The 24,917-nt window shown below is 48.6% G+C and overlaps 1 protein-coding gene across 1 annotated transcript in view; it reads right to left on the reverse strand.

Moving 5' to 3' along the window:
• GFRA4 (GDNF family receptor alpha 4) overlaps positions 1–24,917 on the reverse strand; it is a 131,219-nt gene that overhangs the window by 24,882 nt on the left and 81,420 nt on the right. The window contains exon 2 of the mRNA XM_033161024.1: positions 14,287–14,565. Coding sequence (XP_033016915.1) covers positions 14,287–14,565 — 279 coding nt within the window. The remainder of the gene's footprint in view (positions 1–14,286; positions 14,566–24,917) is intronic.

A 24,917-nucleotide genomic window follows, 5' to 3' on the forward strand; every position in this document is an offset into this window, starting at 1 on the left:
TACCTGCTCAGAGTCTGGCAATCCGACTCCTTTCACATGTTTGGCGATGTTTGGGTGCCAAAGACGGGTCTCTCTACCACCTAACCAACCTTCCTCTTTCTCTCTCCGCCTCCCTCACATCGTAATTCATCCCCACTTTTTTTCTTTCCCGGCCTCCCTACCTTTTTCTTCCATCCCCCAGTGGTGTTTTATTAATCCATCTATTTCCCAGCCTACGCTTGGGTGCCCTTGTTTTACTCCCGGTTTAATTTCCACGGAGCATAAAACACTCACAGCCCTGACAAGGCAAGAGTTATGACTCCCTGAGTTAACGCTTTTATGAGGTCCCTTTAAAAACTCAATACTTGCCAAAAATTAGTGGCTTGGAGGAATAAAAAAACAGTCCAAGGCTGTAATGCTCTAATTATCACACTTAAGAGGCCATTATAACAATTTTTGTACATGGGTGCGCCCTCGCTGGTCATACCAGGAGTGGAAATCATAACATTGGGAAGGTAGGGTCTTCTGCGAGTCCCGCTAGATGGATGAGGAGCCACAGATGGAAATTGAATGTGTGGGTGCTCTGGTTCTGTGCCCTCGTATTCCTGATCAGAAAACCAAGCCTTGCATAGGTCCATGTACGGTGCTTTGCAAGCCCCAACTATTGGTTGATAGTCCGTGCAGGCACAAACTGGTCACCTGACCATGACAGGCGATTGACAGATGGATGATCCCACCCATCAGTCATACTTGGGCCAGGTAAATTGGGAATTTATGTGTCCCCACAACCCAGGGTTATATGACCCACTCTGAGAAAACTTGCTAGAAGAAGAAGAAAAAGAAGAGTTTGGATTTGATATCCTGCTTTATCACTACCCGAACGAGTCTCAAAGCGGCTCACATTCTCCTTTCCCTTCCTCCCCCTCAACCAGGGCCGTCTCTTCATAGGGGCTGGGTGGCGCAGCACGCCAGGGTGCCGGGCCCCCCAGGGGCACCCCCGCAAGCCCACCGACATACCGGGCGCCACCTCCCCAACCTGCCCCCACCCTCACGGGCGGGTGGGCACTCGCGCGCCGGCAGGGGGGGGCTGCAAGCCGCCCGCCCTCCGGAGCCCCAGCTGGAGCGCTGGGAAGGGCACGCAAAGCCCCGTGCCGCTCCAGCACCACGCCCCTCATCCCCCGCTCGCCCACCCCCCTCCCGAGGGGCAGCCAGCGCGGGAGGGAGGCAGGCGGAGAGGCGGCACACCGGGGGCACCGAGGGATCGGCACGCCACGGCGGCCGATCCCTCTAAGACGGCCCTGCCCACAACAAACACTCTGTGAGGTGAGTGGGGCTGAGAGACTTCAGAGAAGTGTGACTAGCCCAAGGTCACCCAGCAGCTGCATGTGGAGGAGAGGAGACGCTGACCCGGTTCACCAGATTACAAGTCTACCACTCTTAACCACTACACCACACTAGCTCTGCTAGTTCTATTGACATTCTGTTTGCTCATCTCAACGTTCCTTGGGTGTTTCTGTTGACCAGGAATGTCCAAATTCACTGTGAAGTTTCACTTTGCGTGATCAGGCGGAGCCCCCCCCAATCCCCAGGCAGCCCCTGAGCGGAATAATGACACAAGACAACGTGCTATGCGATTAAAATTAGGCCACAACTTTATTAAGATTCAGATGTAGGGAGACCTTGGCTCAGGCATTGGGTGTTTTCCTTCCCAGCTCCCCAGCCGGGGACCTGGGTAACTTCAGGGTTATCCAGCATGTGAGGGGATTGGGCTAGCTCTGGAGAACATATGTTCAAGCAGATAGCCCGCCCCCCTGTTCGCCGCCGCTGGAGGGGGAGGGCAATGACAATCTCGGGGCGTATGGGCCAATACCTCCCTCCAAGCCCCCTGTAACGGGAACCCTGATATCGAGACGCCATGCGGGTGTGGGGTCACTGCCCCACGGCCCCCCCTTTATGATGATGACTAAAGGATTCTGCCCAAGGCCTGCAACCGCTACCCGTGGCTGCAAAATCACGGTCTCGCCGCCAAGACTACCTACACCTGAAAAGATGCTTCACAATCCGCCAACCATTCCGAGAGGCCATGCCTATTGTCGGTCAGCCAATAATCATTACCTGTGTCTGAAAGGTGCACGCCATCGGGTCTGAAAAGATCCTTCCTATATATTTTGACGTTGGGATGTTTTACAACGCGACCCCCAATGCGCGAGGTTGCTGCACGCAATGCCCTGTTTATTTTCAGGCGATTGACAGATGGATGATCCCACCCATCAGTCATACTTCGGCCAGGGAAATTGGGAATTTATGTGTCCCCGCAACCTAGGGTTGTATGACCCACTGTGAGAAATCTTGCTAGTTCTATTGACATTCTGTCTGCTCATCGCAACGTTCCTTGGGTGTTTCTGTTGACCAGGAATGTCCAAATTCACTGTGAAGTTTCACTTTAGGTACAGGTCAGTGGCATTCTCAAGCCTGGGGTCTCGAGCTTTGCATAATCCCCGGGGAGTTTCTTCACCAGTTTCTGTGTCCCTAGTAGGACACCCCCTGTTGAGAAACTAGTGTCCCCCACAAACAGCCTGTAATGTGAGGTTTTTGTGTGTGTAGGGGGGCATGCTAGATATTGACAAACTGATGTCTCTTGCATAGAGAAAGTACATACGAGAAGTTCTCCTCCCTCTTTCCAGCTATTAGAAGGGCTCACCTATGAGCCAAAGTTAAGAGACATTCCAAGGAAAGCAGAAGTTCTTCCAATCCGATCATGATGGATGATGGGGCTTGAGGGCATCCTGATCAAGTTTGCAGATGACACCAAATTGGGAGGGGTGGCTAATACCCCAGAGGACAGGATCACACTTCAAAATGACCTTAACAGATTAGAGAACTGGGCCAAAGCAAACAAGATGAATTTCAACAGGGAGAAATGTAAAGTACTAAACTTGGGCAAAATAAAAAAGAAAGGCACAAATACAGGATGGGTGACACCTGGCTTGAGAGCAGTACATGTGAAAAGGATCTAGGAGTCTTGGTAGACCACAAACTTGACATGAGTCAACAGTGTGATGCAGCAGCTAAAAAAGCCAATGCAATTCTGGGCTGCATCAATAGGAGTATAGCGTCTAGATCAAGGGAAGTAATAGTACCACTGTATTCCGCTCTGGTCAGACCTCACCTGGAATACTGTGTCCAGTTCTGGGCACCACAGTTCAAGAAGGATACTGACAAGCTGGAACGTGTCCAGAGGAGGGCAACCAAAATGGTCAAAGGCCTGGAAACGATGCCTTATGAGGAACGGCTTAGGGAGCTGGGTATGTTTAGCCTGGAGAAGAGAAGGTTGAGGGGTGATATGATAGCCATGTTCAAATATATCAAAGGATGTCATATAGAGGAGGGAGAAAGGTTGTTTTCTGCTGCTCCAGAGAAGCGGACACGGGGCAATGGATTCAAACTACAAGAAAGAAGATTCCACCTAAACATTAGGAAGAACTTCCTGGCAGTAAGAGCTGTTGGACAGTGGAATTTGCTGCCAAGGAGTGTGGTGGAGTCTCCTTCTTTGGAGATCTTTAAGCGGAGGCTTGACAGCCATGTGTCAGGAATGCTTTGATGGTGTTTCCTGCTTGGCAGGGGGTTGGACTGGATGGCCCTTGTGGTCTCTTCCAACTCTATGATTCTATGACTTGATCATTTGCCAATGAAGTCCACCAGATCCACTAGGTGAACTGGAATCATGGCCATCAGATAAGGCAGAGGAAGGGGAGCAGATCCAAAATCATATGTAGTCACCAGTGGAAATGGTATGTCAACCCATCTCATGGAGGACAGGGCCATCAATGGCTACTAGCCACAATGGCTATGCTCTGCTTCCACAGTCAGAGGCAGCGATGCTTCCGAGTTTCAGCTGCTGGAAGCCCATAGGAGCAGAGAGGACTCTTGTGCTCAGATCTTGCTCTCGTGTTTCCCCAAAGGCATCCAGACAGCCACTTTGAGAACAGTTCCTCAGCTCCTCAGTTCCTAAATTCAGGTGGGTGGACTCTGAGTCTCTGCCATTCATCTGACGGCTCCTGAGCACCGCCGGTGCCCTCGGGGTTGCCCAGTCGCAAGGTGCAGGAGGTTTCGCCTTCACATCCGCCTCCTTCCTCCTCTTGCCCTCCCCATTTCCAGCCTCCTCTGGTTTCGAAAGGCCCACACTGAGCTCAGAAAGGGCTTTGAAGTGTTGTCATGCCAACCAGCCACCACAAGATGTGTGGCCCAGAACTACCGGCGAAGGTCACAGAGAACAACATCAGACAACATCTGAAAAGCCAGGAGGGATGCGTTCCGTTTGGAGACTCACAACAATGGTTTCTTCGCCAGCTCCCCTGTCAACAGAAAAACTCTGCTGTGGTCTAAGGGGGTGTCAGATTGATGAATGGTGGGGCCACCATCCTCTATGGAATCCTTCGGTTTGTCTGCATATTTGTGGGGTGCTCTGTTGACATTTCCCTATTGCCCCAAAGTTGCGGGGGGGAGGGGGGAGAAAGTCTTTATGAGAATAAAAGACTGATTATTTCAACACACAGGCTTTCATCTCCGTCAAAGCTATGACAGTGAGCACCGCACAGCCAGGGTGTTGATTTATTTAAAATCCTTGGCTCTGCTAATGTTTTTTTCCTTCTTCACCAAGGTACATAATAAACCAAGGGTGGCAGGAGGGTTAGGCATACAGCAGTGGGCTTCAATAGGCTATTATTGTCCAGCAAGGAAACCAAAACGGAAAAGGAAATGCTATTTTGCATGATGGGAAAGGATGCTTGGCACAGACGTGTTTCTGCACTCTTTTGCAAAATTGTGCACAAATGTTCTGTCGAAAACCAGGACATTGTAGTCATAGAATTGTGAAGTTCAAGAGTCCAACCTGCTGAAATCCTATCAGAGGACATGGGAGCCCAGTTTTGAGGAGGGCTTTCTGGAAAACTCCAGACTGCGAAGGACCATAGCTCAGTGGCAGAGCCTTGCATGCAAATGTTTCCAGGTTCAAATCCTTGGCATCTTCAGGCAGGGCTGGGACAGTACTGTCTACTGCATATGCTAAATTATATACATAGATACAAATAAATGGGGTTCCCCAGCTGGTGTCTCCTAACACACCTCTGCACCCATCCAGCCCTTGACACAGCCATAGAATCATAGGGTTTTAGAGCTGGAAGGGACTTGTGAAGTCATCTATCCCACCCTCTGTTCAATGTACCTTCTAAATACAGGGTGGAATGGCCTCAAGTCTGAAAGATGGTTGCCTAGTACCTGCAAATGGACACTCATCTGCGGATGAAAAATGTCTATTGACAGGGGGAGTACCAACTGGGGAACCCTGAGGGGAAGAAAGCTCAGACCCAGGGAACTGGTCATGGGATAGTGATGAGTGGTCCGAGGGAGAAGACTGGGAGGAGGAGGTGTTGGAAGCTGAAGATGCGAACAGGGTTTAGTGAGCTGGACGAGGCTGGGGCAGAGAACAATCCAGACTCAGAGGCAGTGGAGGAGGGGGGGCAGGAACAGAGATGATACTGGCTGCTGAAGCGTCCATGGAGTCTCCTCCTCCTGCTGTGGCCTGCTCTCCTTCCCCTTAGTCTCCCAGAAGACACAGAGAAATGAAAAGAGCAGAGGAGAGATTGGTTGCGCACAGATATAGTCTCCAGTTGCTTGAGAAAAACATTGGAGAGGAGGCGACAGGTAGCTGTGGGAAAGCAAAGACCTTCAGTTCTTGCAACTGCATCACCAGGGCAAGATCACTGGGAAGAGTTTCTGGGATAACTAGACCTGCGTTGTTTTGGTTTCGTTAATGGACACTAATATAACAGTGATGGTTTTTTTAAAAATTGCTGACGTACACCTGACACCACACCTGCGAAAAGACCACTCCAAAGGAGCTCTGCTAGCCAAAGAACTATTGGGACTTCAAACTCCTGGATGTTCCTTTGCAGCCGCATTTTCATGTGCCCGTTTACCTGACCTCACAGATCAAATGTGGGGCAGCAGGGCAAACTTGGGGGCAAATGGCCACCTGGGCCAGATTTGAACCCCTGCCAGGTCTAGGTTGGCTGGAGATCCCCCCTCCATGCCTTGTCTACACTGACTGGCAGCAGCTCTCCCAAGAGTTCAGAGGTGTGCCTCTCCCAGGCCTCCCTGAAGATGCAGTCAGGGGGCTGAACCCGGGACCTTCTGCATTCAGAGCAGAGGCTCTACCCCTGAGCTGTGGCATTTCCCTCGAGGAGAGAAGCACAGGCGAGAGAACAGAAATGCAGCTAAATCCATAGCTGCTGCAGTTTCCCCTTGTTTCTGACAATTCTTTGGATAACCAGAACTAAGATGTAAGCCTGGTACCCACTGGCGTAAGGGGTGTGTGTGTGTGTGTGTGCCATGCGCTTAGCACAAAGTGCTTGTGTAGCTCAGATCTAAGACCTCGCTAGCTGCAAAGTGCTCAGATCTGAACATGAGCTATTGAGAGTCGAGACTCGCCTATTCATAATGGCCTTGGCTGTGAGCTGTGGCTTAATATAGTCCTTGCAACAGCCTCACTGGGGCAAGGCCTACTGGAAAGGGCTGCTGGGATCACTGTTGTTGTTGTTCAGTCATTCAGTCGCGTCCGAATCTTCGTGACCCCATGGACCAGAGCACGCCAGGCATGCCTATCCTTCACTGCCTCTCGCAGTTTGGCCAAACTCAGGCTAGTCGCTTCGAGAACACTGTCCAACCATCTCATCCTCTGTCGTCCCCTTCTCCTTGTGCCCTCCATCTTTCCCAACATCAGGGTCTTTTCTAGGGAGTCTTCCCTTCTCATGAGGTGGCCAAAGTACTGGAGCCTCAACTTCAGGATCTGTCCTTCCAGTGAGCACTCAGGGCTGATTACTTTAAGAATGGATAGGTTTGATCTTCTTGCAGTCCATGGGACTCTCAAGAGTCTCCTCCAGCACCATAATTCAAAAGCATCAATTCTTCGGCAATCAGCCTTCTTTATGGTCCAGCTCTCACTTCCGTACATCACTACTGGCAAAACCATAGCTTTAACTATACGGACCTTTGTCGGCAAGGTGATGTCTTTGCTTTTTAAGATGCTGTCTAGGTTTGTCATTGCTTTTCTCCCAAGAAGCAGGCGTCTTCTAATTTCATGACCGCTGTCACCATCTGCAGTGGTCATGGAACCCAAGAAAGTGAAATCTCCCGCTGCCTCCATTTCTTACCCTTCTATTTGCCAGGAGGTGATGGGACCAGTGGCCATGATCTTAGTTTTTTTGATGTTGAGCTTCAGACCATATTTTGCACTCTCTTCTTTCACCCTCATTAAAAGGTTCTTTAATTCCTCCTCACTTTCTGCCATCAAGAAAGGCATTGTTTTGGTTTCTTTGAATAAAGAGTTAATTTCACTGACATTTTGCTTCCTATCCTTCTTTCTAGGAGAACTAGAGACTTGCTTTATTTTTTTTAAAAAGAAAGTTCAGAGTTTGGGTCCCCTGCTTGAGGGCTGCTGATGAAGGCACGGTGCCCACGGGCACCACTTTGGCAACCCCTGAATCGCAGGTGAACATTTTCTATGTACACACCATTCAATGTGACAGAAACACAGCAGCAGGGGCATGGACATAATGTCCAACCAGGATCCCATGTGCAGAGGCATGGATCAAACCATCTCGACAAAGCATTTCTTGCAGTGTGCAAATTTCGCAGTCTGCTTCCGTTTTGCGCCGGCAATCTACCGGATATGGGGGAGAATTTTGGTTCTGTTTGCATTGCGATGAGAAGCTACAAGATCGGTACTTTCTAAAACAAGATGAAAAACCAAAATGCCCTGTTCTTTGAAATCCTCATTTCTCTGAATTTTGCAATGCAATTCTCCACTGCCACATAATATGTGCAGAAAGGCATATCTTGGGGGGTTGGGGGGGGGAGTTTGCACAAACACAAATATTTTAGTGAAAGTAACACATGCAGGTGCATGGAGGAGAGGGGTATCGTTGGCTACTAGCCTTGACGTCTATGCTCTGCCTCCACAGTTGGAGGCAGCAAAGCTTCTGAATAGCAGTTGCTGGAAGCCACAGGAGGGAAGACTGATCTTGCGTTCGAATCCTGCTTGTGGGTTTCCTACAGGCATCTGAGAACAGGATGCTGGGCCAGGTGGACCATCGGCTTGCTGCACCAGGCTCTTGTTTTGTTCTTATTATATTGGGGAAAACTCCTCGAAAAAAGAACTCCATGTACACTAGGCAAAATTGCATTAAAAATTACTGATGGGTTTTCACGGGGAGCTTAAAAAGGAATTTGCAAACTGAACTGGAGATTGGAAAAATGAGGAAGAGAGAGAAGCAGATCTGTCTGTCCCTAGAGTCCACACACTGGGCAGATAGCCTTCTCTGGACTCTGGGAGGCGTGGAGGTGACAGGACCCTGCTGCCAGGATCGTGACCTTCCACCCCTCCACTCATAGAGAAGGGTGTCCATGAGGGCCTCTTTGCTCAGTGGCAATGTGACATGGAAGGGAGACATCACGGAGAGCTGGGAAGGAGCCAGAAGGGGAATAAATGTCTGAATAAATGCCAAGAGCAGCCTCTTGTTTAATAGCATGCGTTTAATTAGCCTGTGTGCTTGTTTAATTTGTTATTTGACACTTCAAACGCAGAGGAGATCAATGGTGACAAACTCTCTGTTGAGGGCAGCAGAATTGGGACAAAAGTGAGATCAGGGGGAAACGACTCCCTTTGGTCAGGATCCAAAGCGCCTCGATAATGGATGGAACATCAATCATGCAGCCCACTTCTCACACCAAAGTGGCACCTCTGCTGGGGCTGCTGAATGCCATTACGGGGTACGGCCACATGATGTGTAATTGGTGCTTTTCTGTGTCACCAAGGCAATGAGGAGCTAACCACGAGGCAGTAGATTTCATCAGGGGCTGCAACCTGACAGCATACAAGCAAGCCTACCCAGATATTTAGAAAGTTTATACAGTGGTACTTCTGGTTGTGAACGGGATCCGTTCCGGAGACCCATTCGCAAGTGCGCAACCTGAAGTGCCTCATCTGCGCATGTGCATGGTGCGATTCGACTCTTCCGTGCATGCGCAAAGCGCGATTTCGTGCTTTTGCACATGCGTGATGCGCCGAACCCGGAAGTAACCCATTCTGGTACTTCCGGGTTTGGCGCGTTCGTAATCCAGAGGAATGACTGTATGAGCTTCAATTTGTTTCGTGCTATTCTATTGTGGTTTCAACTTTCTGTGTTTTAAATTATGGTTGTAAATTTTTTAGCGATAATTTTATTGTTTTCTCTTTTTTGGAAACTGCTTTGAGGTTTGTTTTCTGCCATCCAGTGGCATATAACCCATAGGAAATAAAATAAAATAAAATAAGAATACAGGCAGAGCAATTTAAATACCTTTGGCATGTGAAGGTGTCGATCCAATACTGTATTGTTAACTGACCATTTGGCAATCGTTATGCCAAGGATGGAGAACTGGTAACGCCCAAGGGCCACATTCCCTGCTGGGCAACTTTCCAGGGGCCACGTTCCAGCAGTGGGCGGGGCCAGAGGCAGAAGTAGGTGGAGCAACGAAGGTTAATTTTACTTAATGCAATAGGCTTGTTTCTAACAACCACTCACACCCCCGTCTCTGTCCTCTGCCCAGGGAAGCAAGAAGCTCTGTCTGAGTTCCAGGGCAAATTCTAGCCAGGGAAAAGCACTCAAGGAGGGGCAAAACCTTTGAGGGGTGTGGCAAAGGAGGGGTGTGGCCTGGGGAGAATCCAGAGGGCCACAAAGAGAGGGCAGGAGGGCCGCATTCCAGCACTGGCCCTGAGATTCCCCATCCCAGCTTCATGCTTCCTTTTTGATGCATTTTTGAACAGGTTGTTAATTGTTAGATTGCAAGACTTATGTCGCAGGGATATTATAGAATAATAGAATCATAGAGTTGGAAGAGACCACAAGGGCCATCCAGTCCAATCCCCTGCCAAGCAGGAAACACCATCAAAGCATTCCTGACAGATGGCTGTCAAGCCTCCGCTTCAAGACCTCCAAAGAAGGAGACTCCACCACACTCCTTGGCAGCAAATTCCACTGTCGAACAGCTCTTACTGTCAGGAATTTCTTCCTAATGTTTAGGTGGAATCTTCTTTCTTGTAGTTTGAATCCATTGCTCCGTGTCCGCTTCTCTGGAGCAGCAGAAAACAACCTTTCTCCCTCCTCTATATGACATCCTTTTATATATTTGAACATGGCTATCATATCACCCCTTAACCTTCTCTTCTCTAGGCTAAACATACCCAGCTCCCTAAGCCGTTCCTCATAAGGCATTGTTTCCAGGCCTTTGACCATTTTGGTTGCCCTCTTCTGGACACGTTTCAGCTTGTCAGTATCCTTCTTGAACTGTGGTGCCCAGAACTGGGCACAGTATTCCAGGTGAGGTCTGACCAGAGCGGAATACAGTGGTACTATTACTTCCCTAGATCTAGATGCTATACTCCTATTGATGCAGCCCAGAATTGCATTGGCTTTTTTAGCTGCTGCATCACACTGTTGACTCATGTCAAGTTTATGGTCTACCAAGACTCCTAGATCCTTTTCACATGTACTGCTCTCAAGCCAGGTGTCACCCATCCTGTATTTGTGTCTTTTTTTTTTTTTTTTTTTTGCCCAAGTGTAGTACTTTACATTTCTCCCTGTTGAAATTCATCTTGTTTGCTTTGGCCCAGTTCTCTAATCTGTGAAGGTCATTTTGAAGTGTGATCCTGTCCTCTGGGGTATTAGCCACCCCTCCCAATTTGGTGTCATCTGCAAACTTGATCAGGATGCCCTCAAGCCCATCATCCAAGTCATTGATAAAGATGTTGAATAAGACTGGGCCCAAGACAGAACCCTTGGTTCTATATTATGTATGATGCCCGATAGAGTGCAGACTGCTTTGTTTCTGTGGACAGTTTCAACACAAATATGTCTGTGGGAACGATGGCACAACTAAATCCGCTGACTCTGACTGAAGGCAACTTCCAAAAATAATGAAACTGAATGTTGGAACTTAGGTTCAGGGCAGGTAAAAGAAAGTTCAAGCAGCACATCGTTAAAAGATGGAATAATAATAATTCTTCCCTAGTTTACTCCCTCCCACTGGCGGCAGGGATAGTCACCAACTTGAGTGGCTTAAAAGAGGATTGGACAAATTCCTGGATGAGGAGAGGGCTATCAGTGGCTCCTAGCCAGGACAGCTCTGCTCTGCCTTCACAGTTGGAAGCAGCGATGCTTCTGATATACCAGTTGCTGGAAACCACAGCAAGAGAAAGTGCTCTTGTGCTTGAATCCTGCTTGCGGGTTTCCCACAGGCATCTGGTCAGCCACTGTGAGAACAGGATGCTGTGCTAGATGGGCTGTTGGCCTCATCCAGAAGGCTCTCCTTAGGTTCTTACCTCTCTAAAATAGCTTGTTGTTCTTTAGTCGCTTGGCCCATCTAGCAGAGTATAACCTGCGATCACTGTTGGTGCCTCTCCCTCCAGGGTTTCTTGTTGAGTTCTCTTTGAACCCTAGCTGGAAATGCCTTTGGGGATTGAATCTTGAACTCTGCAGATGCAGTGTGGGTGCTCTACAACTGAGCTATAGCCCTTTCCTCTCTCTCTCTCTCTCTGGCAAATGCTTAACTGCCCGAAAAGCAGGATAAGAATCTAATTAATAAACAGATTTTTAAAATGGTGTTTGGTCTGCTTCAGGCCAACGGAGGGGTTAAGGATGTCAGAGTGTTCATATGAAAACGGAAACGCCGGTGTTTGCTTACTCGTCCCATGTCCACAACGGAAATCAATCCAGGGAACACAATCGGTATTCTCCGCTGGCCATTGCTTTCAGTCTGCAAACATGGTGCAATTGATCTTGTTCCATCCCATCCATTTGCACTGAGTTTCCTTTGCGCTGAAGTGAGCAGGGCGGAATAAGGCTACGGTGATGAAATTTTGCCATGTACGTAAGGTGCAGTGTTTAAATTACGTAATGCCCAGGAATGGCAGGGCTCAGAGGAGCGGTTGGAGAAGTTATCAGGGCTGGAGACTGATCCAGGAGATGCAGGTGTGTGTGTGTGTGTGTGTCACAATTTATGGAGTTTCACACCTCCCACAAGGCCGGTGTCAGAGCTGGAAGATGGGGAGTGGTATGAGCAGTTGGGGATGGAGGAGGAGGTGCAGGACGTGGGGAGGACCAGGAGCTGCAGGGAGGGGCAGTGCCCGAAGGCAAGGGAGTGGCAGCATCCCCTCCGCCCCCGCCCAATGTCTCCCAGGACCAGGAGGGATTTGAAAGGGCAAGCGCAGCATCAGCACCCATGCAGGAGTCTGCATTGCTGCAGTAGTCCAGCTCTGAGAGAGCCAGTGTGGTGTAGTGGTTAAGAGTAGTAGACTCGTAATCTGGGGAACCGGGTTCGCGTCTCTGCTCCTTCACATGCAGCTGCTGGGTGACCTTGGGCTGGTCACACTTCTTTGAAGTCTCTCAGCCCCACTCACCTCACAGAGTGTTTGTTGTGAGGGAGGAAGAGAAAGGAGAATGTTAGCCGCTTTGAGACTCCATCGGGTAGTGAGAAAGCAGGATATCAAATCCAAACTCCTCCTCCTCCTTCTTCTCCTCCTCTTCTCACAAGCCCAGAGAGTGGAGCCAACTACTTTCCCACCAGAAGCATGTGTGTGCATGTTTATTGGGCCTCAGGAGCTACCGTAAGTTTGTGCTTTGTCAATAAAGAATTAAGCTACTGGCCATTTGTCCTCCTTGGGATGGATGCATAATGATAATGATAATAATAAATAATGCCAATTGCTATTGTATTTATTTACACCCTGCCTTTTCCCCAGGCAGGGCTGGCAGGGCTGGATAGCTCAGCTGGTTGGAGCGTGGTGCTGATAATGCCAAGGTTGCAGGTTCGATCCCCATAAGGGACGGCTGCATATTCCTGCATTGCAGGGGGTTGGACTAGATGATCCCCAGGGTCCCTGCCAACTCTGTGAATCTATGAGACGTCAAGGTAGCGTACACAAATTAAAACAACACAGAGAGAATACAGAAAGCTGAGGACATATAATAGCCATCGACAAGCAATTAAACTCTCACAGAATTAAAGCGTATAACTATTCTTAGTCAAGTAATGTTGCCATGGCAGACAATGATATGAACGATGTCATTTTTGGCAGAAGATGAACCGCAGCTGCATGCAAACAGGGCAGTACAGAAATTGATGCCTTCTTATGTGCCTAGGATAGAGGTTTCCAACCTTTTTGAGTCCACTGCTCCCTTGACATTCTTTCTGCAGCTCCCCTGAGGGGCTCAGGAGCCCAGTTATGTCACCCCTTGCCTGCAGAACTGGCAGCATCTCCTGCTTTTTCGAACATGCTCCCTTGTGGAGTGTTCCCTCAGCCTCCTCTCCTCTCCCCTCTCCTTGGGAGTCCTCCGGGCAGCCGCTGCTGCCACCCCTGGTCTCTGAGCTGCCCCCCACCCCAAAGAGAGATGCCCCCCAGGCACCATTCACCTGTGGAGCTTGTAGCTAGGGCTACTGCAACAGATAGCTTTGCAAGCATTTGGGAGGCAGAGAGGTGAGAAGACATCAGAGGAAGCATGGGAAGGAAAGAAGGACAGAGGCCAATGTTGCCCATGGCACCACTGACCATCAATCAAGGCCCCCCCAGGGTGCCCCAGCACTGGTTGAAAACCATTGGCCTGGGAGGTGTCTTGGTTGCCTCAGCCCCATTAATTCTGGGTGAGGTTTCCTTGCTCATGTCTGTGTGAGGAGACCTAGAGCTTACAGGGTTAACAGCTCGTGGGAAGTGACGTCCTGCCACTGGGATGTGTTCACATATGGGTTCTATGCTTTGTTATGTGAACGTGATTTACTTTCTGTTTTGCCTGCAAAGGGAGAGAAGCCATGTCTTCACTCTCTCCTGGCTGGTTTGTTGTTTTTTGCCGCTGTACAACAAAGCTTCCGTAGATTAGAAGAAGCAGTTGTACGAGTGATTTACCACATAGCTGATACTCCTTACGCATACCAGGCACACCGCTGCTGAGATACTCTGCTGGAACCGGGAGGAGCAGATTGGCACAGGGAAGCATGCTGGACGACATAGCACCATGGCTTCTCACAGCAAAACCCAACAGGTTATGGCTCGTCAAAGCATAACCCCCACAGTCTGTTCCTCCGAGGAAGCCAGGAGGAAAGGTCGCTGTTTCCCTCCAGCGCTTATGCAGTGGCTCCTCCCCACCCTCCCTTGCCCCCAAACGGCCTACTCCTTCCCCAAGCTCCCTGCTACGTCGCGGAGCCCCGCCGACTCACCTTCCAGCAAGGTGTGGTGGATGCTCCAGTAGACGCTGAGGCAGTGCTTTTCCTTCTTCATGCCCCGCTTGCACTTGCAGCCGTACAGCTGGCTGGACAGGAGGGCCGTCACCGTGTTCTGACACTGGCTCTTAGCATCCGGACCCAGCTTGTTGGCGCCGTTGCCGGCGATGCATTGCCGGAGGGTCCGGAATTTGGAGCTGCAGCTGGGGTCATTGGTGCAGGATTCGCCAGCCTGCAGGCAGTCCCGGGCCGAGCTGACCACATCGCTCATCCCTTCTGGAGGAGAACAAGAGAGCAGGGTGAGAACGTTCCCAAACTGGACCTATCTTAGAGAGGTAAGAATGTAAGGGTAGCTTGCAGGGTCAGGCCAATGGCCCATCCTGTTCTCAAAGGATCCTGTTCTCACAGGGGCCAACCAGATGCCTGTGGGGAAATGCACAAGCAGGATGTGACCCAGGAGCAACCCCCCTAGTAGTTTCCAACAAGTGTTATCCAGAAGCATTTCTGCTTCCAATTGTGGAGGCAGAGCATAGTCAACTGGGCTAGTGGTCATCAATAACTCTCTCCTCCATGAATCTGTCTTATCCTCTTTTAGAGCCATCTAGTTTCGTGGCCATCACTGCTTCCTGTGGCAGGGAGTTCCATAGTTTATGTGTTTTGGGAAGAAGAACTTTCAACAACAACAACAACAACAACATTTTTTTTTGTATGCTGCCCATCTGACTGGGTTGCCCAAGCCACTCTGAGGGACTTCCAACACAAAATAGTAAAAAACAATACAACCTCAAACACTAAGAACTTCCCTGAACAGGGATGACTTCAGATTTTTCTTTTAAACATCACATAACTGCTTCACATCTGGTGGGAGGGCGTTCCACAGGGCGGGTGCCACCACCAAGAAGGCCCCCTACCTGGTTCTCTGTAACTTCACCTCTCACAATGGCCCCCTGAGCTGAATAATGGGGGTGGAGATGCTCCTTCAGGTATATTAAGGTAATTGTTCCTACCAGAGAAGAATAGCAGATGAAGTTGATGAACTATGCTGAACTGGTTAAAATGACCGGAAGAAACAGAAATCAGGAAGACCAAAATTTTAATAAGGAATGGGGAAAATTTATAACCATTGTAAACGGTTAAAATTGTTAGTAGGATTGGAATATCACTTGTAGTTTAAGGGTGAATTCTGGACACAATGGAGATGTAAAAGATTTGGCTCATCATAAAAGATGTGGGAGGAAGTGATTAATAATAGAACCTACAAAGGGGAGGATGGAAGTCCAAGAGTATCCTTGGAACCTGGTATTTATGATTTATGTTTGATATATCACTGTAAACTTTTAATTTGAAAAACCAATTTTTTTTAAGGTAATTGTCCAATAACCTCCCACAATAAGTGGGCATTCTTAATGTGTAAATCCCACAAATTAATTTAAAAATTGTGAGCATGGTTGACGTTTGGATGTGGAGAAGCTCCAGGTTTTGCCCAGGACCCAGCTGAGAAACTCCTGGCACAGCAGCACAGGTGAAGCTAACAGAGATGGTAAAAGATGTTCTTGAGATTGACAAGCAGTTAGAAGCCGGGGATAAGTGATAGTGTATTCGGGAAATATTTCAAAGCTGAATACAGAATGCTGACCTAGATGGACCTTGATCTGATCCAAGAAGGCAATCATTGCAGAATGTGCACTTGTCAAACTGTCCTGCAGGTACGAGCAGAATACGAATCATCATCCTGCAAAGTAGAACCTACCGGCTGCCCACCCACTAAGAGACACCCATTCAGCTCACATTTCCATGCTGGCCTGCTTAGTTCACCCTCACTGAAACAAGACGCAAATTGGGACACACTCGTCCTTTGAAAGTTGCGCACCGCTGAATTTTGCAATGCGGTTCTCGAGGAAAAAGAAGCGCGATCGAAAAGCAAGCGTCATTTTAGGCACGTCCAATTGATGTGCGATTGCCAGTGTGCAGCGGTGGAGGAACGGGGTGCGGTGGGTGTGGCTTGCCTGGGGTGCCATCCCTGAGGGGGGTGACACTGCCGCCCCGCCCCCTGGGACGCTCGCCCCGCCCCCGCGGGCAGCTAGCTCTGCCTCTGCCAATGTGCAGGTCCTTTTGGACCCGGAAGAAGGCAGAATGGGGTGTCCCGGGTGCAGGGACTGAACCCGGGGTCTTTTGCATGCACAGAAGATATCCTACTGCTCAGCTGCACCCTTCCCAACCAGAGATTTCAGAATCTCTAAAGGCTTTCAGAAAGGCAGTGCACAGCAACTGTTCCTCTCCACCACCAGCCCATGACGGTTACAAAGATTAGGGGGGAAATCCTCTTAAATATTGGGACAGCTGGATGCTAAACCTTAACCAGATTGCCCCAAGGAAGTAATGATACCCTCATCAGTGGAGACTATGAAGTGGGATTGTGTGTGTTGCATGCTTTAGGTATTGGGTTCCCTGCCTTGGGCTGCCGGGATTAGACTCAGATTAGCTTCCCAGAAATGGCAGCATAATTTTGGTGTGTGTGTGTGTGTGTGTGTGTGTGTGTGCTTGTTTGTGGAATCTGCAGTTCCTTGACTCCTCCACAGCTGCTGGGAACTGGGAGACCTAAACTGGCATCCATCTGTCTCAAGACGCAATGGAATGTACCCCTGGGGTTGGTCAAACCACTGCGTTAGCAGCACCAAAGAGACCTCCCTGGGGCGCAAGCCTGGGCAGGGTGTATGGAGGTCCTAGGGATGCGGGTGGCGCTGTGGTCTAAACCACTGAGCCTCTTGGGTTTACTGATCAGAAGGTTGGCGGTTCGAATCCCTGCGACGGGGTGAGCTCCTATTGCTCTGTCCCAGCTCCTGCCAACCTAGCAGTTCAAAAGCACTCCAGTGCAAGTAAATAAATAGGTATCACTGCGGCAGGAAGGTAAAACGACATTTCCGGGCGCTCTGGCACTCTTCACAGTGTCCTGTTGTGCCAGAAGTGGTTTAGTCCTGCTGGGCACATGACCCGGAAAGCTGTCTGTGGACAAATGCAGGTTCCCTCTGCCTGAAAGCGAGATGAGTGCCGCAACCCCATAGTCGCCTTTGACTGGACTTAACCGTCCAGGGGTCCTTTACCTTCACCTTTTATGGAGGTCCTGGGCTGCCCAGACAACAGGACCTTCCTCTCAGCCTCGCTGATGTGGTTCAAAGGAAAGCAGAGCAATATATTTGGCACCAGCTGGGCTCTATGAATTGCCGGAAGGAGGCCTACAAGTCGCCATCCAACCGTCTTAGGAACTCCACTCTGGATTTGTGTAAGATTTATTCCTTAGACTTTGCTTCTCCTGAAGATGTCCCTCAAGGTAGTGGAGTTACAGGTGGGTAGCCGTGTTGGTCTGCCATAGTCAAAACAAAATCAAAAATTCTTTCCAGTAGCACCTTAGAGACCAACTGAGTTTGTTCTTGGTATGAGCTTTCGTGTGCATGCACACTTCTTCAGATAGTGGAGGTTTATGATCAGAGTTTTCCTTCTTCTATAAGGGCTACCTTCCCAGGTTGACAAGCTCCACCTGCCTGTAGAACTGAACAGAACCTGGATATACAGCAGAGTGCATTGCATGATGCATAGTTCCTGTTTCTTTTGTAAGTCTCTTTTAGGATCCAGTTCAAAGCTCACGTCTGCTCTGAACTCCCCGGGTCGTCTAAAGCAAGTTCTTACTCTTTCAGCCACTTTCATCTACAATACATGGACAGCACCACCCTACCTCCTAGGGCAGTTGTATAAGGATGGTTGAGATAATGTACACTAAGATCTGTGTGCCATATAAAGGTAAAGGTAAAGGGACCCCTGACCATTAGGTCCAGTCGTGGACGACTCTGGGGTTGCAGCGCTCATCTTGCGTTAATGGCCAAGGGAGCTGGCGTACAGCTTCTGGGTCATGTGGCCAGCATGACTAAGCCACTTCTGGCGAACCAGAGCAGCGCACAGAAAAGCCGTTTACCTTCCCGCCAGAGCGGTACCTATTTATCTACTTGCACTTTGAGGTGCTTTCGAACTGCTAGGTTGGCAGGAGCTGGGACAGAGCAATGGGAGCTCACCCCATCTCGGGGATTTGAACCGCCGACGTTCCGATCAGCAAGCCCAAGAGGCTCAGTGGTTTAGACTACAGCTCCACCTACCTTACTACTACTACTACTACTAATAGGAATAGGAATAATTTTATTGGCCAAGTACCAACATACTTGGAATTTTGCTTCGGCTACATTGCAATATAAATGTACCTTATACAACACTATTCCACTCACATTACAATAACACAGCAAAGGAACCCCACCCATAACTGGCTTCCCCTTCTGCTACATAACTACAAATTTAACAATTTAATGGCACAAGGGAAGAAACTGTTCCTGTGCCTAGCCGTTTTTGTATATAAAGTCCTGTAGCGACGTCCAGATGGAAGTAAATCAAACAGATGATGACCAGGATGCAAAGGATCTGCGACAATTCCCTCTGCTCTCTTCCTAACTCGGGTAGCATAGAGTGTCTCTATTGAAGGCAAGCTGGCACCAGTTACCCTTTCTGCAATTCTTACTGCTCATTGGAGCCTTTTCTTGTCCACCTTGGAGGCTAATAATAATAATAATCATAATAATAATAATAATACATCCAAACCATACAAATGCAAAGCAATGAAATGAAAACATCACCATTGCAAGTGGGGTGATGGGGAAGCAGCATGAATAATAAAATAAAATCTGTTTTATTTATGCACTAAACATTGTTCTGAGCTCCTCCACTTCTTCCAGCTGTGTTCAGAGGGAAAGAAGTGACCATTCAGTTGACATATATATTCCCGGGAGTGCACATTTCTGTTTCATGTTTAATAAATAACTGATTTTTAAATTAAACCGAGTGGCGTCTTATTTGTTTGTAATGTAGCAGAGCGGTGGCTTTCAAACTGTGGCCTGGGGGAGCTTGCGAGGCTGGGTCTGTTGTGATCAGGTGTTGTGAGCAAACTGCACTGGAAGACGGCTTGCTTTCAGCTTCCCGTCTTCTCCTGCAATGGGAAGCCCTGGGACTGGGAAAGAAACAGACCAGGAGGAAGGTGAGGTTGAGGGTCTCAGGTTCTGTCCCTGGCATCACCAATCCAAAGGATCTTGGAAAGGGAAAGAAGAGAAATTCAACTCAGCTGGCATTTGAAGCCAAACAGATCAAATTTGCACTTTCAGAAATGAAACAAGAACCTGAAACACAGCCCTCCTTTGAAAGTCACACTTATCCAGTTTTTTGCAATGCAGTTCTGCAGCCAACCAATGTTTCCAAAAATGCATGCGTTGGTTAAAAGCGCACATAAAACTGAATAGTTCCAGTTACAGGTGGGTAGCCGTGCTGGTCTGCCATAGTCGAAACAAAATAGAAAATTCTTTCCAGTAGCACCTTAGAGACCAACTGAGTTTGTTCTTGGTATGAGCTTTGGTATCTGAAGAAGTGTGCATGCACACGAAAGCTCATACCAAGAACAAACTCAGTTGGTCTCTAAGGTGCTACTGGAAAGAATTTTCTATTTTGTTTCGATAAAACTGAATGTATGTTTGTGAAAATGACACACGGAAATGCATCGTATTAGGAGAAATTGCCAGGGGGAACGTGCGTGTCGCCAAAAATGTGTTTATTAGGAGAAATTTGTGCTAGAATGCTGAAGAATTTGCAGATTGCTGTGGAAAGGTAAAGAACTGAATTTAACATTGGACGAATGAAAAACTAAGTGACTTGAAATAGACAGAGGTTTCTTTCACTGATCTTGGATTTAAGAGCTTGGGAAAGAAACTCACCACAGTCACCACCTGGGCAGACCCACTGCCAGCCAGAGCCAGCCTGATAGGCTATATGGACCAGATGGTCTGAGACAATCAGCTTCATACAGAAGTGCTTGATTCATTGATATATTGGCTTTATGAATTGGATGGAGGAATTGAGGGGATGATACCCATTAACGGTTCCTCGCCATCCTGGGAAAAATTGACAAGTGGGGTGTTGCAGGGTTCTGTCCTGGGCCCGTTGTTGTTCCACGTCTTTATAAATGACTGGGATGAAGGAATTGAGGGGATGCTCATCCAATTTGCAAATGACACCAGACTGGGAGGGGCAGCTAATGCCGCAGAAGACAGAATTGGAATTCAAGATGACCTTAACAGATTGGAGAACTGGGCCCAAGCTAACAAAATGAATTTCAACAGGAACAAATGTCAAGTTCTGCACTCAGTGAGGAAGAACCAGCTGCACCAATATAGAATCATAGAATCTTAGAGTTGGAAGAGACCACAAGGGCCATCCAGTCCAACCCCCTGCCAAGCAGGAAACACCATCAAAGCATTCCTGACAGATGGCTGTCAAGCCTCCGCTTAAAGACCTCCAAAGAAGGAGACTCCACCACACTCCTTGGCAGCAAATTCCACTGTCCAACAGCTCTTGCTGTCAGGAAGTTCTTCCTAATGTTTAGGTGGAATCTTCTTTCTTGTAGTTTGAATCCATTGCCCCGTGTCCGCTTCTCTGGAGCAGCAGAAAACAACCTTTCTCCCTCCTCTATATGACATCCTTTGATATATTTGAACATGGCTATCATATCACCCCTTAACCTTCTCTTCTCTTCTCCAGGCTAAACATACCCAGCTCCCTAAGCCGTTCCTCATAAGGCATCGTTTCCAGGCCTTTGACCATTTTGGTTGCCCTCCTCTGGACACGTTCCAGCTTGTCAGTATCCTTCTTGAACTGTGGTGCCCAGAACTGGACACAGAATTCCAGGTGAGGTCTGACCAGAGCGGAATGCAGTGGTACTATTACTTCCCTTGATCTAGACGCTATACTCCTATTGATGCAGCCCAGAATTGCATTGGCTTTTTTAGCTGCTGCATCACACTGTTGACTGGGGGACACCTGGCTTACGAGCTGTATATGTGAAAAGGATCTAGGGGTCTTTGTGGGCCACAAACTGAACATGAGTCAACAGGGTGATGCAGTAGCAATCAATCAATCAATCAATCAATAATTTTTTTTTAAAAAAACCCTAATGCTATTCTAGGTTGCATCAACAGAAGTCTAGTGTCCAGATCAAGGGAAGTAATAACACCACTCTATTCTGCCTTGGTCAGAGCACACCCAGAATACTGTGTTAAGTTCTGGGCACCACACTTTAAGGAGGATGTTGACAAGCTGGAGTGTGAGCAGAGGAGAACGACTGAGATGAGCAAGGGTCTGGAAACCAAGCCTTATGAGGAAAGATTGAATGAGCTGGGTATATTTAATCTGGAGAAGAGGAGACTGAGAAGAGATATGATAGCCATTAGAGGCGGATGCTGGGGCTGGTGACTAATAATAATAATAATAATAATAATAATAATAATAATAATTTATTTATACTGCGCCCACCTGGCTGTGTTTCCCCAGCCACTCTGGGCGGCTTCCAACAAAATATTAAAATACAATAGTCTGTCGAACATTAAAAGCTTCACTCTTCAGGGCTGCCTTCAGATGTCTTCTAAAAGTCTGGTAGTTGTTTTTCTCTTTGACCAGGGGCGTAGCAAGGGAGGGGTGGGTCACCCCAAGTAGCGCCAGGGCGGTGACACTCGCGGCGGGACCCCACCCCCGCGATCGGCGCCTCCAGCCAGCGGGGGAAAAAGCCGCTGAAAGGGGGCTTCCCCCCTTTCAGCGGTTTCTTTCGCCGCCGGCTGGGCTCCCTGAGCGGAGCCGGTACATGGAGAGGGGCGGGCCAGCGAGGAGGGGTGACACAAGCGTGACACCCCTTCTTGCTGGCCCAGGCGGAGGCGTCGCTCCGTGCGCATGCATCATGACGTCATGCACACGGAGCGACGCCCCGCCCCCCCAGGGGTGCTGCTTGGGTTGCCGCCCCCGGCAGCCAAGCGGCTCACGACGCCCCTGTCTTTGACATCTGGTGGGAGCGTGTTCCAGAGGACGGGTCGCACGGCACATTGCCTCTGGGGTGCCACAGAGGGCGTTGTAACTATGTTGCAGAATGGAAGTTGAGAGGCAGGGGCAAGAACTGAATTTTGGCATCACATGGGGCACAGCTGAAATTTGAAGCACCAAGGCCTGCTACTGTAGCTGTCTTCAAATACCTCAACAGCTGTCACATGGAAGATGAAGTTTCTCCTGCTCCAGAGGGTAGGGCCCAAACTTCTTTTTTTTAAAAAACGATTTCACCAAATATGGGGCAAGCTTCTTTTCTCCTGCTCTGGTGGGTAGGACTCGAACCAATGGCTTCAAGTTACAAGAAAGGAGATGCCGACTAAACACCAGGAAAAACTTTGTGACCGTAAGAGGTTTTCTGACAATGGAACAAACTCCCACAAGAGTTGGTGGACTCTCTTTCCTTGGAGGGTTTTAAGAAGAGGTTGGGTGGCCATCTGTCATGCATGTTTTTGTTGAGATTCCTGCACTGCAGAGGGTTGGACTACATGATCCTTGGGACCCCTTCCAACACTACAGTCCTATGATTTCCATGAATGTGATTTATATAAGGTAAAGGTAAAGGGACCCCTGACCATCAGGTCCAGTCGTGTCCGACTCTGGGGTTGCAGCGCTCATCTCGCTCTATAGGCCGAGGGAGCCGGCGTTTGTCAGCAGACAGTTTCCGGGTCATGTGGCCAGCATGACAAAGCCGCTTCTGGCGAACCAGAGCAGCGCACGGAAATGCCATTTACCTTCCCGCTGGAGCGGTACCTATTTATCTACTTGCACTTTGACTCTGCGGTTTAACCCACAGCGACTGCTTCATATTTCAACAGAAACCTCTTAGCCAGCGGAAGGGTATCCTTAGGTTGTAGTTCAGCAACATCTGGGGTGCCACAGGCTCCCCACACTTTCTCTAAGCAGTTTACCTATCCCAACAAAAAAATAATATCTCTCTAGGTAGGTATACGAAATACAATACAAATTGCACATTGCAACGTCTAATGATCATAATTCCACATTTTAAGCGACGTAATTATTAAGCAACGATAAATATTTTTAAACAGTGTTCCTAAGTAAAATAAATAAGGAACACAAAAGCAGCTCGCATCGAGACACAAAGCCGAAGTGCAGGATAATTACAGGATCTACAGAATCGCATAAATATTACAAAACACACACACACATGTAAGAGTACAATTGCCAAAGTCATTCAGATACCCCAGGGGATCCCAAGGGATCCCAGGCTCAGCCACTCAATGTGGCCCTCCAAACCATTCCAGTTGGCCCTCAAAGCTCTCCCCAGACCACAGACCCTTCTTTACACCCTCCTTGAGTGTTTCTGCCCGGCTGGAAATGTGGCAGTGAACTCAGACAACACCTCTTGCTTCTCCAGATGGGGGACCTAGTGGGTTGCATGAGCGGGCGTAGAACTACAATTTGCATTTCATGCTCCACCCACATTTGCCTCTGACCCCGCCCACTGTTGGCATGTGACCCTCAGAAGTCGGGAAACCACAGGAAGGGAGAGGGCTCTTGTGCACAGACCCTGCTTGGGGTTTGCTCAAAGGCGTGTTGCAGAAGACAGAACTGGGATTCAAGATGGATTGGAGAGCTGGGCCCAAACTAACAAAATGGATTGCAGTAGGGACAAATGCCAGGTTCTGAACTTAGGCAGGAAGAACCAGATGCCCAAACGTGAGATAGGAGACACCTGCCATGCCAGTAGTACGTGCGAAAAGGATCTAGGGGTCTTAGTGGACCACAAGCTCAACATGTGTCAACAGGGTGATGCGGCAGCAAAAAAAAGCTCTCTTTCCTTGGAGGTTTCTAAGAAGAGGCTGGATGACCATCTATCATGGATGCTTTAGCCAAGATTCCTGCATTGCAGGGGGTTGGACCAGATGGCCCTTTGGGGTCCCTTGCAACTCTGCAGTTTTAATATTGAATTTTTAAATTTGCATTTTAATCTGTTATTTTAAATTGATTTTGTTTATGTTTTTACTGTGATTTTAATTAGTGTTAGCCGCCCTGAGCCCGGTTTTTGGCTGGGAAGGGCGGGGTATAAATAAAAATTTATTATTATTATTATTATTATTATTATTATTATTATTGGGGACAGGCCACTATAAGAACAGTATGCTGGGCTTGATGGGCCACTGGCTTGATCCAGCATGCTCTTATTATGTTCCTGCAAACCAGGTTCTCCACATGAACCAACCAGGCACCCCAGAACATGCTGATAACCCTCCACAATACCAAAGCATTTCTCAGACAGAGCATCCAACCTCTGAAAGGGTTGCCTGTAGAATCATAGAATCCTAGAGTTGGAAGAGACCACCAGGGCCATCCAGTCCAACCCCCTGCCAAGCAGGAAACACCATCAAAGCATTCCTGACAGATGGCTGTCAAGCCTCCGCTTAAAGACCTCCAAAGAAGGAAGAACATTTGGAAACTGTTGCAGTCGATCTCCGATTTCTGCTGGGGTCCCTCCGCCAGCCACACAGGTGGGCTGAGGCTCAAAGACCACCCTTGTTGGTGTCAGGGATCAGGTTTAACTAAGACACTGCCTCTGATCTTTGGAAAGGGAGCTCAGTGGATATGTTTGTAGGCATCGGGCAGCAGATAGAAAGAAAGCACAAAAGTCTGAGGTTGGAGATGTATTGACAAATGAAACCCACTAATGGTGCCCTCTG

This window comes from Lacerta agilis, chromosome 9 (genome assembly GCF_009819535.1).
Source record: "Lacerta agilis isolate rLacAgi1 chromosome 9, rLacAgi1.pri, whole genome shotgun sequence".
Lineage (NCBI taxonomy): Eukaryota > Metazoa > Chordata > Lepidosauria > Squamata > Lacertidae > Lacerta > Lacerta agilis.